At 40.5% G+C, this 13,579-nt stretch overlaps 1 protein-coding gene across 1 annotated transcript; it reads left to right on the top strand.

Moving 5' to 3' along the window:
• The first annotated feature begins 402 nt into the window (after positions 1-402).
• Positions 403-12,171, top strand: LOC129233038 (glycine receptor subunit alpha-3-like). The gene is made up of 4 exons (XM_054867120.1): positions 403-442; positions 1,719-1,853; positions 7,998-8,365; positions 11,896-12,171. Exons 1-4 carry the CDS (start codon positions 403-405, stop codon positions 12,169-12,171), a joined length of 819 nt encoding a protein of 272 aa, XP_054723095.1.
• Positions 12,172-13,579: the final 1,408 nt, after the last annotated feature.

Genomic DNA, 13,579 nt, shown 5'->3' with positions numbered 1-13,579 from the left:
AGAGAGACTTTCTGCTTTATTATTAGTAAAGAAGATATCCAATAGTCAAAATATGAACATTTAATAGGTTGCAACTTCCCTATTTAAGTGAAAAGCTTTCCAGCGGATTCTCAACCGCGTATTCCCTTGGAAGTAATCGTACGGTCTTGAATGGTTGGATTCTCGACATGCGCAGTTCAGTAGCAGAAACTTCAGACTCAAATTGCTCAGCTGGATGATTGCGTGAAATGCAGCCAACATCCGCGAAAATGATCTTCCTTCTTCTTCGCTTCATCTTCTTAATGTTCCTCAATCATTGTGATGAAACTTGAGAAGGTATTTCAGGTTTTTCATAGGAATTTCCGAGTACCGATTGTGAACGTGTTCAGTATATGGAGAAGTAATCATTGAACGGGGTTAAAAATGGCGTCCGTAATACTTGGGGTGTTCAGGATACAGAGAGGTCGGCCTTAAGTCTATAGAGTTTTGCCGGACCATCAAAATGTGTTTAGAATATCGAGTTGTTTACATTAAGGAGTGTTATATTAAGGAGAGATAGAGAGAGAGTCCACCGTAGTTAGAATTTAAAATTCAAATGAATGCCAGGTGCTGGATTTTTTTTTTTTTTTGAGCAATCACGATTGCTTATTGTTCCCATTTGACTGTTTTGAATTCCTATCATTTTATTTTCCCGCCAGCACCCTCTGCCAGCACCACCGTCGCGTCGACCGGCCTCACGATGCCGGTAATATGACGGTCGATCGGTTTATCGAATTATTTAATGAAGCAGAGTCGCATTCAAATGAACGGAATACGCGCATCAAATTTTTACTTTTCCCCCTTATTCACATAGATTCGTCTCATCTGGACGTTCACCAATTCCATACAATTTGTGGTTGAACAGTACAGTATACTCCCGATTATCCGTGTGCGGATTATCCGTGCATCATTTCGGAATCACACTTTTCTAAAGCTTCGATGATGTTATCGATAACATCATTGAGGAAGTTAAAGAAATCGAAGGTTTCGAATCCGTTGACGCTGAAAAGGTCGAAGAGTGGTTTAAAAGCGACGAATGTGAATCAGGATTTCTATGTCTAACTGACGAAAATATCATTGAACTAGTAACTGAATCAAACGCAAGTGATGATACCGAAAACGAAGATGAGGAATATGAAGATTATACAATTCCACATTCTACTGCTCTAAAATCTGTAGAATATCTATTGGCTTACATTGATGAAAGAAGTTACGATTGCGAAGAAATAATAGCAGTAAGAAAAATTCGTACGGACATACGCAACAATTTAAACAAACAAAGAGAACAAAAATGTATCACCGATTTTTTTTAAGCAATAAATTTCGAAGAAAAGTTCCTGGTCTGTGTTAGTATTTAGTTTTTTCTAATTTCCCCTTAAATAGTTACCCTGCATATTCCTTAAATGATTTTTCGGATTATCCGTGTTTTTCGATTATCCGTGCTACGCCGCCCGGTGATTAGCACGGATAATCGGGAGTATACTGTACTTTTCCGTTAGGCGGGCGCACGCGATTAATCCCCAAATTGATGAAGAAATCCACCAATTTTCTTACAACCCTTGTTGAGCGTGTTCGCTTGGCGAATCATCGCTTGGCGTTCTCGACGCAATCATTTGGCGATTTTCGCTTGCGCCCACGGCTAACGGAAAAGTAGCGATTTACATTAGTTGATGTTGATGAGCCAATCGGGTTTCTCCTAGTATCCCACACGACGGACGACCTGATCTTCCTGTGGAACGTGTCCGACCCCCTGGTGGTGAGCGAGGACGTGGAACTGCCCCAGCTGGACATCGTGCAGAGCTCCACCCAGGACTGTACCCTTGCCTACTCCACGGGTATGACGTCATTCCATTCCATACTCACCCTCTGATGCACCCATAGATGTAGTATGACCATAGACAAATAATAAGAGTAGACCGAGCTTTCTCATTCTTGCTGATGAAGAAAATGGGTTCATAGATGTATCATGTGACTGGTGGAAGGGCTTGGCGAAGAGTTTGGCAGCATGGTTGCTAGATGGCAGCATTATCTATAGTTTGGCACTCGACATGTATTTTAAGTAATTTGTTTTCATTATAATTTTTTTTCCAGCTGCAGAGATTGAACTGTTTTTCTTTTAGTTATGCATTATTTTGACATTGGTAATAGTTTTTGATCAGTTTTCGGTAACTTTTATTTCATTTGGAGCCGTCAGCGTTGGCGTGAAAGAAATGGCGTAAACGTTTTGCGTTAACGCAAAAATGTACTCATCGGTATCTTAAATTGAAACTGTAGGTAAAAATCTTACCGTTTGCCGATTCTTCTGGTCGCTTGCATCTTTTATTGCTTAAGAGAGTTTTTGAAATGGACTAAAGAAAATGCACAATACTATCTAAACGAAAAACTCACTATATTAACAAAATATTTACAACTTAGAATAACAAATTTACAAATCGGACTCCATAAAAGATCATTCTTCGGTGTTCCATCCATTCTAATTATTTTATTTCTCGCTGGCGTTGATCGTCTGCTACGACTAACGTCCGCTGTTGCTAGGATATCCACCAGTCACATGGTTTTGTTTATGAGCAGCAAAAGGGTTGCCATAGCTCGGTCTACTCTTATTATTAGTCTATGAGTATGACTTAAGACCCCCATATATACGAGCCGGCGCATCAGCTTAAGATCAGCCTTTTTGGATCGGAGCGCGTGTTTGAGTGGTTGCCTTTTCTGGCGAGTTATCGCGTTGGTGATTGTTCACTGTGAGCAATTACTAGCGGCACGTGAATTGTTTATAAAATAAAATATTTTTTTTGGCAAATTTGGCGAAATCCGACACTTAGCTGTGGTAACCCAAGCAGTGCAACAATGAAAAATCCGATCCAAAAAGGCTAAACTGAAGCTGATGCGTCGGCCTGTCTATATAGCGGCTGTAGTATGGCTGGATGCACAAGTCTGTATAGTTGAAGCCGCTGAACACGCTTGAGTCTTGAAGCAAACGGGCAAAAGCGTAGCCTACGAGGATGCAACGCTGTTGGCTGCCTTACCAGGTTACGGAAGAAGTTGTTCGCACGCATGCGCTTTTTGGTCGCTTGCACGCTTTGGGTGCATTCGGAAACAAGGATCGGTCTCCTCGGTGCAACCGCAAGCGTTCGGAAACGCTTGCGGTGGAACCGGTGACGTCACTTAACCGCGTTCGGAAACGCTTGCGGTGGAACCGGTGACGTCACTTAACAGCGTTCGGAAACGCTTGCGGTGGAACCGGTGACGTCACTTAACAGCGTTCGGAAACGCTTGCGGTGGAACCGGTGACGTCACTTAACAGCGTTGGGAAACGCTTGCGGTGGAACCGGTGACGTCACTTAACAGCGTTGGGAAACGCTTGCGGTGGAATCGGTGACGTCACTTAACAGCGTTCGAAAACGCTTGCGGTGGAACCGGTGACGTCACTTAACCGCGTTCGGAAACGCTGCGGTCGTTTTCTGGCGGTCGACTCGGTAGCAACCTGTGGCACCGCTATCTGGAAGCGGTTAGCAAGATCAGAAACGTCACAAAGTCTGTGTTGGCCAATCCGGTCGTGTTTCATGTTTTGATCGTAACGCACGTGACTTGCCTATTATGAAAGTTACGCTTTGATTGGAATGTCGTTTGCTGCTGAACTAGAACTACCGCGGTTTAACCACGAGCGTTCGGAAACACAGCTGTTCTACCGGAATTCCTAGAGAAATTCCAAATACGTCATAACCACACCGGGCTAACCACGCGGTGTAACCGGTGGATCGTTTCCGAACGCAGCCTTTATAGAAAGTCTCAATTTCTGATGGAACGGGTTTCTCATTGTGTATCTAGTTAACACCATCTATGCCCTCTTCCCCCGCCCCAGACCTCCATATGTGGCTAATGGGACACATACACTAGGGAGGACCAGGATGTGATAAAACCAGGAGTGCCTCAGGGGTAAATAATTTCACCCTAGGGTGAAAAAACGGTGCCTCAGGGTGCAACGGAGGCTAGGAAGCGTCGTTAAGGTGCTTCTGGTTTCTCAGAGGGTGAACGACGTTAACTAAAGTGCTAAAAAACCATTCAATAGGAGGGCGACTCGTTGCGCATGCGCTGTGACATATCGGCCAACGACAACTTCAATTTCAATGGCGGACGTTGGAAGTTGCAACGAAATTTACTTTCACATTGAATGAAGTAGAAAACTGAAAATTTCGTGGATTAATCTTTGAAATTTCGCGTAAGTAAAGGCATTTGATCATATTGTAGCTCTTAGAGCTTCCGAACATATTTAAAAGTGTTTAAAATATGTTGACAACTGCTTATTGTTCCGTTTACCTTATTAAACATTTAATGTCTTGCTATTTATATCCTGCAAAACTGTTACCTAAAACTATCTATCAGAACTATCTTGAATAACAACATTGAAAATAAAAACGTTTAAATCGGCTGATAATTGAATAGCTAATTCCGGAATAAAAACGCATCGACGTGAGCAGATATACCAAATGTCTATTTCTTCTCAATGAAGTAACTACGTAGAAGAAACGAACAAAGAAGCAAAAGCGAAAAAAAAAAAAAAAAAAAAAAAATCGCGTGAAAAGAAATCTCTCATGACTTTCATATCGTGTTTTGGTTAATTAAAGTATCTTTCTTTGGCGTCATTGCATGAAGCGAATGTAGTTATCTACTCGTTTTTATTTTTAATCTGACAAAAAAACTTGACATTGAAAAGAAGGGCCTTTAGATTACTTATCTTGTACGCATCAGGATACTCAAATGTCGAATCTTGTAATAAGTATTGATATGTTACGCTCGATTAAAATTTTAAACATTTATGAAACGCTTTTATTTTCCCATGATTCTGATCTAATGTTACTTAATATTTCTGGTTGTTCCGGCAAATCTATATGTATAAAAATGAATGTTTGTCTGTATGTCATCCATGAACTCAAAAACTACCCGGCAGATTTGGCTGAAACTTTCACCGTTTGTTATTTTTGGTACCGGGAATGTTTATAGACCAGTTGGAAAAAAAATCCGATCGATCGTTCCTTTTTTATTCCAATTTAAATCACAATCCATCGGATAAATACAAATAAAATGCAGAAATTAATTCGCGTGAAAGATCTCATTGATAAGAAGTTAGCTGTTGCCATTTTTCTTGAATTTAACAAATAAATTCCTTCTTTATTGTTTTATGGCTTTTCATGCAACGGGGGGATTTAAAACTTTTTCTATTTGATATTTTTAGCGATGGATGGATCTTGCAAACTGCGTGAGTACAAAATTTGAGTATAGTCACGGCTTCACCTGATACCTGGACCGATTATTATGAAAATTGCTATATATATGTATTTTTCTACGGAGAAGGTGCATCATATGCTCATTGAAGCCACTCGCCACCAGGTGGCACTGCAGAGTAGCCACTTCTGCCCCGTTCAACCGATTGTCATGAAAATCAGTATAAGAATGTATTTTTTTATTGGCGTAGCAACGCGCGTCGGGTACAGCTAGTGATTAATAAATACCAAATACCTTCCCTGTTCATTTTCGGTACGGTTCATGCTGTAGTGCTCAGGGTGTGCGTTCTAAAGGGCTGTTCACTTACTGGCCGTCCTTCCCGTTTTTGAACGTGACGGACTGCCGACGAAAACAGAGTAGCATTCACATACGGTAGCCGTACATCAATCACGTGACTGAATTCACCCACTAGGGAGAAGAGCGCGCTGATTGGCGGAAACCAGTGAAATGCTCTCCTACTTTTCACGGCCGTCAGATATTAATGTTCTTCTGATCGAAACCGATCCCGTTCAATGTCGCTTGCTGTCATGGCAACCAGCAAAGAAAACCTGTTTCGGGTGGAAAAAGTCGGCGCGGACGTGACGGACGGCCGATAAGTGAACAGCCCTTAATGTTTTTTTAGTAAGTCACCGCCCTATAGCAAGGGCTAAGGCAGAAATACATCAAATACACTGCCAGCTCAGTCAATTCCAGTCGAGGACTGCAGTTTCGTGCTTATTAGCACTCATCAGCCCGGCATAGGAGTGACTGCAGACTCAGTCACGATCCTGGACATCGTGACTGAGGCATAGGAGTGACTGTGTCTGCAGTCACTCCTAGTCACTACTCGAGGACTGCAGTTTCGTGCTTATTAGCACTCATCAGCCCTGCATAGGAGTGACTGCAGACTCAGTCACGATCCTGGACATCGTGACTGAGGCATAGGAGTGACTGTGTCTGCAGTCACTCCTAGTCACTACTCGAGGACTGCAGTTTCGTGCTTATTAGCACTCATCAGCCCTGCATAGGAGTGACTGCAGACTCAGTCACGATCCTGGACATCGTGACTGAGGCATAGGAGTGACTGTGTCTGCAGTCAATCCTATGCCGGACTGATGAGTGCTAATAAGCACGAAACTATAATACCATGCCTTGCCTTCTAGAAATACCATGCTTTGCCTTCATCCTATGAGTTGAACGAACCACCGCTTCGGCCACTCGTCTGGTCTGCGCTAATTCTGTATCAGCTACCAGTCTGTTTGGCCCTCTTGGCTTCCCTAAGAGGTTTTCCCACCTCCAGCTCAGTCACTTCCTAAGCCGGGACTGATGAGTGCTAATAAGCACGAAACTGCAGTCCTCGGCTGGAATTGAGCGAGCTGGCAGTGTATTTGATGTAATGTTCTTTTACTGTATTTGGTGGTTGTGCTTCGCAAGCGTCCTGATTGGCCCCTCTCTTTCCTTAGGCAACTTCACGTGCCTGGCCGTGGTGTTCCACCTGCGCATGCGTCTGGGCTATAACGCCGACCTATATAACGCAATTCTCTATAAACCGCACAATTTTTCAGATGTAAACAATAGGTTTTGCCCCCATGTAATGTAAACAATAAGTTTAATAAACCCCTTTATTTCACATTGCAAACATAAAAATTGTTAGGCAAACTAAATTTTGAAACAGTTTTTCATCTTTCCATTTTAATTCGAAGCTTTTGAATGAAGATTAGTATTCATTGAAGAAAAAAAAAATGAAACCAGACTGCTCTAGAAAATGTAGTTGCTGTGCAAACCATGAAGTTAACAGGATAATTTACATTCTTTCGATTGTGAAACATATTTATTTGTGAAAGATATTTTCATATTGCATTGCATAATTAGTGCTTTAATACTCATTGCAAATAAAAAAACATTCTGAAGTGCTCATATATAGATATATTCTGAATATGAGTTTTAAAATTTGTGAAATGATCTATATAACGCAATAACCTGTATAAGGCAAAAGCTCTGATCCCAAGTTGTGTGTTATAACGGTCTTCTACTGTATGCACGTAAATGAATATCAGAGTTATTAGTTGTTGGAAAATCAGGGAGCAGAAGAATCGAAAGGGAAATAAGGAATTCCCCGGCGTCTTCGAAAAGATGGCACGAAATGAACAGCTGAAGTCTGTTTTTTTATGATTGTAAATACAGTAGAAGACCGTCATAACGCCGACCTGTATAACGCGATTCTCTATAAACCGCACTACTTTTCAGAAGTAAACAATAGGTTTTGAAGTTTAAAAAACCCCTCTGTTTTGCTTTGGAACTATAAAAATTGTTAGACAAATTAAATTTTGAAAGTTTTTCATCTTAATTCAAAGCTTTTAAATTGAAAATGAGTACTCATAGTAAGCAGAAAATATCAGATGGCTCTTGAAAAGGCAGCTGTTATGCAAACCCTGAAGCTAGCAGAAGTGCAGGATTTTGATTGTGAAACGTATTTATTTGTGAATAACTCATTGTAATATTGGTGCTTTAATACTCATTGCAGATAAAGCTCATTCTGAAGTGCTAATACATAGATATATTCTGAATATCAGTTTCAAAATGTGTGAAATGATCTATATAACGCAAAATCCTGTATAACGCAAAAGCTCTGGTCCCAAGGTGTGCGTTATAAAGGTCATTTACTGTATTTGGTGGGTGTGCTTCACGAAAGTCCTGATTGGTCTCTCTCCCCTTAGGCAACTTCACGTGCCTGGCCGTGGTGTTCCACCTGCGCAGGCGCCTGGGCTACCACCTGTTCCACACGTACGTGCCCACCACCCTGATCGTGGTCATGTCCTGGATCTCGTTCTGGATCCGGCCCGAGGCCATCCCGGCCCGCGTGACCTTGGGCGTGACCTCCCTCCTCACGCTGGCCACCCAGAACACGCAGTCGCAGAGCTCCCTGCCCCCCGTGTCCTACGTCAAGGCCATCGACGTCTGGATGTCCTCCTGCACGGTCTTCGTCTTCATGTCGCTCATGGAGTTCGCCGTCGTCAACCACTACATGGGACACTCGCCGACCAACAAGCTCATGCGGGGGTTCTCGGTCGACGAGCTGGACAAGGTTACGCTGCCGTGGGAGCCGCCCTATAAAACTGCACTTTCTCTCTGCCAGACAAACAAGCTCTCTGCCTGTTTACGTTTGTCAAAAAGTACCAGGGTTCATTTTTTTGAGCAATCACGATTGCTTATTTCCTATCATTTTATTTTCCCGCCAGCACCCTCTACCAGCACGCTCCTCTTGCGAAAACAATCTCCAGGTTGCATCCATATGCTACACGCATACACACACTCATGCCTGCGCACAGACGCACACACATATGCTTACATACATACAAACACGAACGCCTACACACAGACGCGCGCGTACACACACAGCACTGCATACACAACACGCACACACATACATGCATACATACATAGACACATGCACCCACACACATGCGCCTACACGAATACACACGCAATTCATACGACTCTCGATATAATATCGACTTGTTATTTATTGTAATTGTCGATTTGTTATTTATTATAATATTATATATTATAATATTTTATAAGTTCTCTTTGTTTTTATAATATTTTTCTTTGTCAGCGTTGTTTCTGTTTGTCGAAAAATACCCAAATGTATTAAAGAATACCTTTTGTACCTAACCCGTAACAGGGGAGGTGCGGTCTCACAGAACGCACAAAAGTTCAGCCCACCATCCTTATTTCATTTTTAGTCTGATTGAATGGTTTTTTCCAGTAGCTTTTTGTTTTTACTTCCTTTTACAAGAAAGGAAGTACAGTCGGACCTCCATATATCGAAGTAGCAAATTTCCGGAAAAAAATTCGATCTATAGAAACGATCTTATTTTATCGTACAAATCTCCTAAAAACACTAAAATTAAAGCTAATTTTCGTGTATAAAACCTACCCGAGCATCGGATTAAATGAAAGTTAAAAAATAAAAAATAGCAGAAATTACATTTTTTGCGCCGTCATACATCTTCATTCTTCGGCAATTAACTTGATTTGCAACATTAGGGGGTTTCGTTTTGACAGTGTAATCGAGAGAAAAGTAAAAAAATCAACCTACTTCACTTGAATGATTTTTACTGAAGCTAAAAAGACTAGGAATGATAATCAGCAGACAAAAAGGATAACTTGAAACCGATTTTACAATGTTACTGGTTACAACTAAGATTTGAAATAAACTTGATGGAATTTAAGAACGAAACGACCTTTCTACACACCCCTCAACCCCAGATTCCTTGTGAGTTTCGTAGCAACCTTTAGTAAACATAATTTTCTACCCTAACCTTCATTTTTCACGAGACAAAAAGTCTGAAGTGGAAAACAAATCTACGAATGTCTCGAAAAAAAAAATTTGTGATATATAGAGATTTTTTCGATATATAGAAACAGGTTTTCTATGTAATGAACATAGAAATTTTGCTGGGACTTCGATATATAGAAAATTTCGATATGTGGAAGTTCGATCTATGGAGGTTCGACTGTATTGTATTCGCGAAAAAAATTTCACCCAAAAAATCGGCCTTCATTTCCATTTTGCTCGCCCCCGAATGAATGTTGAGTTTTTTTTTCAACTTGACCACAAGTGGATATGTGCCTAGGAACGTACAGACACCTGAAATATCCACTTTGACGACCCCCGAGTTAATGACAACGCGTTTTCTCGTGACGTCTGTATGTACGTATGTGTGTATGTATGTCGTATAACTCAAGAACGGAATGTCCTAGAAAGTTGAAATTTGGTACGTAGACTCCTAGTGGGGTCTCGTTGTGCACCTTCTTTTTTGGTTGCATTCGTATGCTCCAAAGGGGGTCTTTTGTCCTTTTTGGGGGGGTAAATCATTGTTAATTTCGATGTAAACTCAAGTGGTGTTATAATTTGGCGGACACTTGGCGATATATCGCCAGTCTTTTGGTCGCCAAGTTTTGTCGCCAACTTGGCAACAAATTTGGCGATTTTTTTACAATTTATTTCTATTTTTTTTTAAATCTGGTTTTAATTTGACCACTGTTGGTGATATTTAGAGAGTAGACAATTGAATCACATTAAAACTGCCAATAATGAGAAAATAACATTAAATTGGAGTCAAAGGAAGTCATGTGATGCACAAATCAGCTCGTTTGACCTTGGATACCTCCTGCCTTGCTTATCAATATCTTTAGACGAGTGCATCTGGTTAAAATTTCATTGCATCCTTAGAAAATGTCGGTGAGACCGCACCTTCCCTTCAGTGTTACAATTTTCGGCAGTAGTAGACATGACTCTTATAACGTTAGAAACCGCGGATATAGGTTCATTTAGTCTTATCCGCATTATGTAAAAGAGATGCAAAATATTCTAGATGAGGTTAAGAGTTGTTTGAAATATTCACAAACGTTACGCAATGATGTTCTGGACAATGAAGGCTGAATTATTCCTCGAAATATGATGAGGAAAACTAATAGTTAAAGGGCTGTCAAAGTTTTCCCGTAACGTGATATGATCGATTTTCAGGTACTAAAATGTTCTCTACATATTAAAGAACTAAAATGAAATCATTAATAAAAAAATTAATTTAAATTCTGAAATTTTGAATTTAAATTATGTTTTTCGCAATCACGAACTGAAACAGGACCCTACTCATTGGAGTTATTGCTTATAGAAACAGCTCCTGTCCCCCCACCAAGCCTGCCTCTCCTCCTGGGCGATTACGTGTGCACAGTTGTGTGTGTAAGTGGGGGCTTTTGTGTGTGCGTAGACCTGTGTGTATGCACGTAGGCGTGTGTGTGTATGTGTGTGAGAGCGTGAGTTTGTGTGTGTAGGACATGGACGCTTCCGACCAGGAGAAGCGGATAGCTCAGGACCGGAGCAGTCGCGCCGCCTGCAGAGGACGGTGGGCGGTGGTGCTGCAGAGGCTTCTGGACCAAGCTGAAAAAGGCACGGACCTCAAAAACGGTCAAATGAGATCAATAAGCAATCGTGATTGCTTAATAATAGTTAGGCATAGTTATTTTTTATTACGAGTAGTTAGGTATTTACGGCAGCATATGATTTTTCTCGAAAACTTTTAAGACTCTATTAAAATATCCTAGAAAAAGGTATATTTCGATTCAAAATTCAAAAATCTTTTTTCCCCATGCTAATAAAAGTTCAAAAAACATCTAAGAGAAATTACAGGAATGTATCTTAATTACACGATTTTTTAAAAAAAAATTGAAAATAGAGCGGTCTCTGAGACCTCACGTTTCTTTGTTGTGTCCTACTTTTTCATTTTCCCTGTTACGGTTTAAGTAGCCTAGAAATAAAAAGTATATATATACAGTATATATGAAAATCGGTCGAACGGTCTGGGCGCAATGCGCGTCACAGAGATCCTACAGACATCCTCCGGACAGAGACTTTCAGCTTTATTATTAGTAAAGAAGAAGATTGTTGAACACGCGTCAATCGACATAAATTTTATTTTCGAGGTACACCGCTTAAAGTCGGGCAACGCAGCCACTAAAATATAAGAAAGAAAAAATGCAATTACAGGCCTTTTTGGCGGGATTTTACATTCAAAATCCTTGTGTGTAACACTTCTCTCTCTTCTACAGCTCCTGCTCCATCGCAAGAACAACGGGGCGCCCGGGGGGAGGGGCGAGCAGCCTGAGCGGCGCCCCTTCCCCCACCACCTGCTGCGAGATGGACGCCGCCCTGGCCATCGACAAGTTCTCCAGGTTCTTCTTCCCCTTCTCCTTCTTCATCCTCAACCTCGTCTACTGGTGCACCTACGCACTCGCCTCCTGAATGCCGTCGCCTCCGGCGAGTGCGTGCCGAAGAGACGTCCCTCCTTTCAGACTCATGCGTCATCATCTGAGCGCCGATTTTGAGATATACTGAAGCGCAGGGACTGATTTACGGCAGGGGCATTCGGGGCCCGGGGCACCAAAGAAAAGGGGGCACCCAATTTCTGTCATCAAATGTTTTTTTCAGGGACCAGTGGTCAGGACCTCCAACTAAAGGGAAATTTTTTTTTGTCATTTGACAATTTTTTTTTAATTAAATGAAAGCATATTAGCCAATTGTTGCGGAGAGCGACCATTTTCGCTACTGAAGAGAATTAAATGTCCTTTGCATACTCTCATTTCTGATGATAAATTATCTTTATTTGCTCTGTTATCAATAGGAGGGAGTTTGAACTAAAACTTGATTATGAGGACATTATAGATGAATTTACTACAAGAAAACAAAGGAGAAAATATATAAAGAATCATTGATGCACATTATGATTTAACTTTACCATTTGTATCCTAGTTTTTTCCATCTGCGACTGTAAAAAATTTTCTAACATGAAAACCATAAAATTATTTTAGATTTATATTGAATGATTTCTTTGCAAAACATCTTAATTATTAACTTTTTTTGTATGAAATCGATATTTTAAAGTTTCTTTCGATCAAAATAATATCCAACACTTACCTTCATATTTTTTCTGTGTGTATGTGTGTGTGTGGGGGGGGGGGGGGTTATACTCACAGCTCTTCTACGAAAAAATAAAACCACTTATCTATTATCTTTTCAAACAACGAGAACTTTCGATAAAAACGAACATCTTTATTACAGAACTTGCCGCATAACGTTGGAACAGACTAGACCAGAACACGTAGTCAGGGACCGATTAACACACCTGGGTGCCCCCCCCCCCCCCACACCACACAAAAAATATGAAGGAAAGTGTTGGATATTATTTTGATAGAAAGAAAACTTTAAAATATCAATTTCATACGAAAAAACTTTAATAATTTAGATGTTTTGCAAAGAAATCATTTAATATAAATCTAACATAAATTTATGGTTTTCATGTTAGAAATTTTTTTTGCAGTCGCAGATGGAAAAACTAGGATACAAATGATAAAGGTAAATCATAATGTGTTTTGTGCGCATTAGTGATTCTTTATGTATTTCCTGCTTTGTTTTCTTGTAATAAATTCATGTATAATGTCCCGCATAATCAAGTTTTAGGTCAAACTTCCTTCTAGAGATAACAGAGCTGATAAAGATAATTTACCATCAGAAATGAGAGTACGCAAAAGGACACTTAATTCTCTTCAATAGCGAAAACGATCGCTCTCCACAACAATTGGCTAATATGCTTTCACTTAATAAAAAGAATTGTGAAATGACAAAATTTTTTTGTTTCCTTTAATTAGAGGCCCCAAACACTGGTCCCTAAAATAAATAAATAAATAAATAAATAAATAAAATAAAATAAAAAAAATTGATGACAGGAATTTGGTG

This window comes from Uloborus diversus, unplaced genomic scaffold, assembly GCF_026930045.1.
Source record: "Uloborus diversus isolate 005 unplaced genomic scaffold, Udiv.v.3.1 scaffold_15, whole genome shotgun sequence".
Lineage (NCBI taxonomy): Eukaryota > Metazoa > Arthropoda > Arachnida > Araneae > Uloboridae > Uloborus > Uloborus diversus.
The sequence above is the reverse complement of the archived record's forward strand: the minus strand, read 5'-3'. Positions and strand labels throughout refer to the sequence as shown.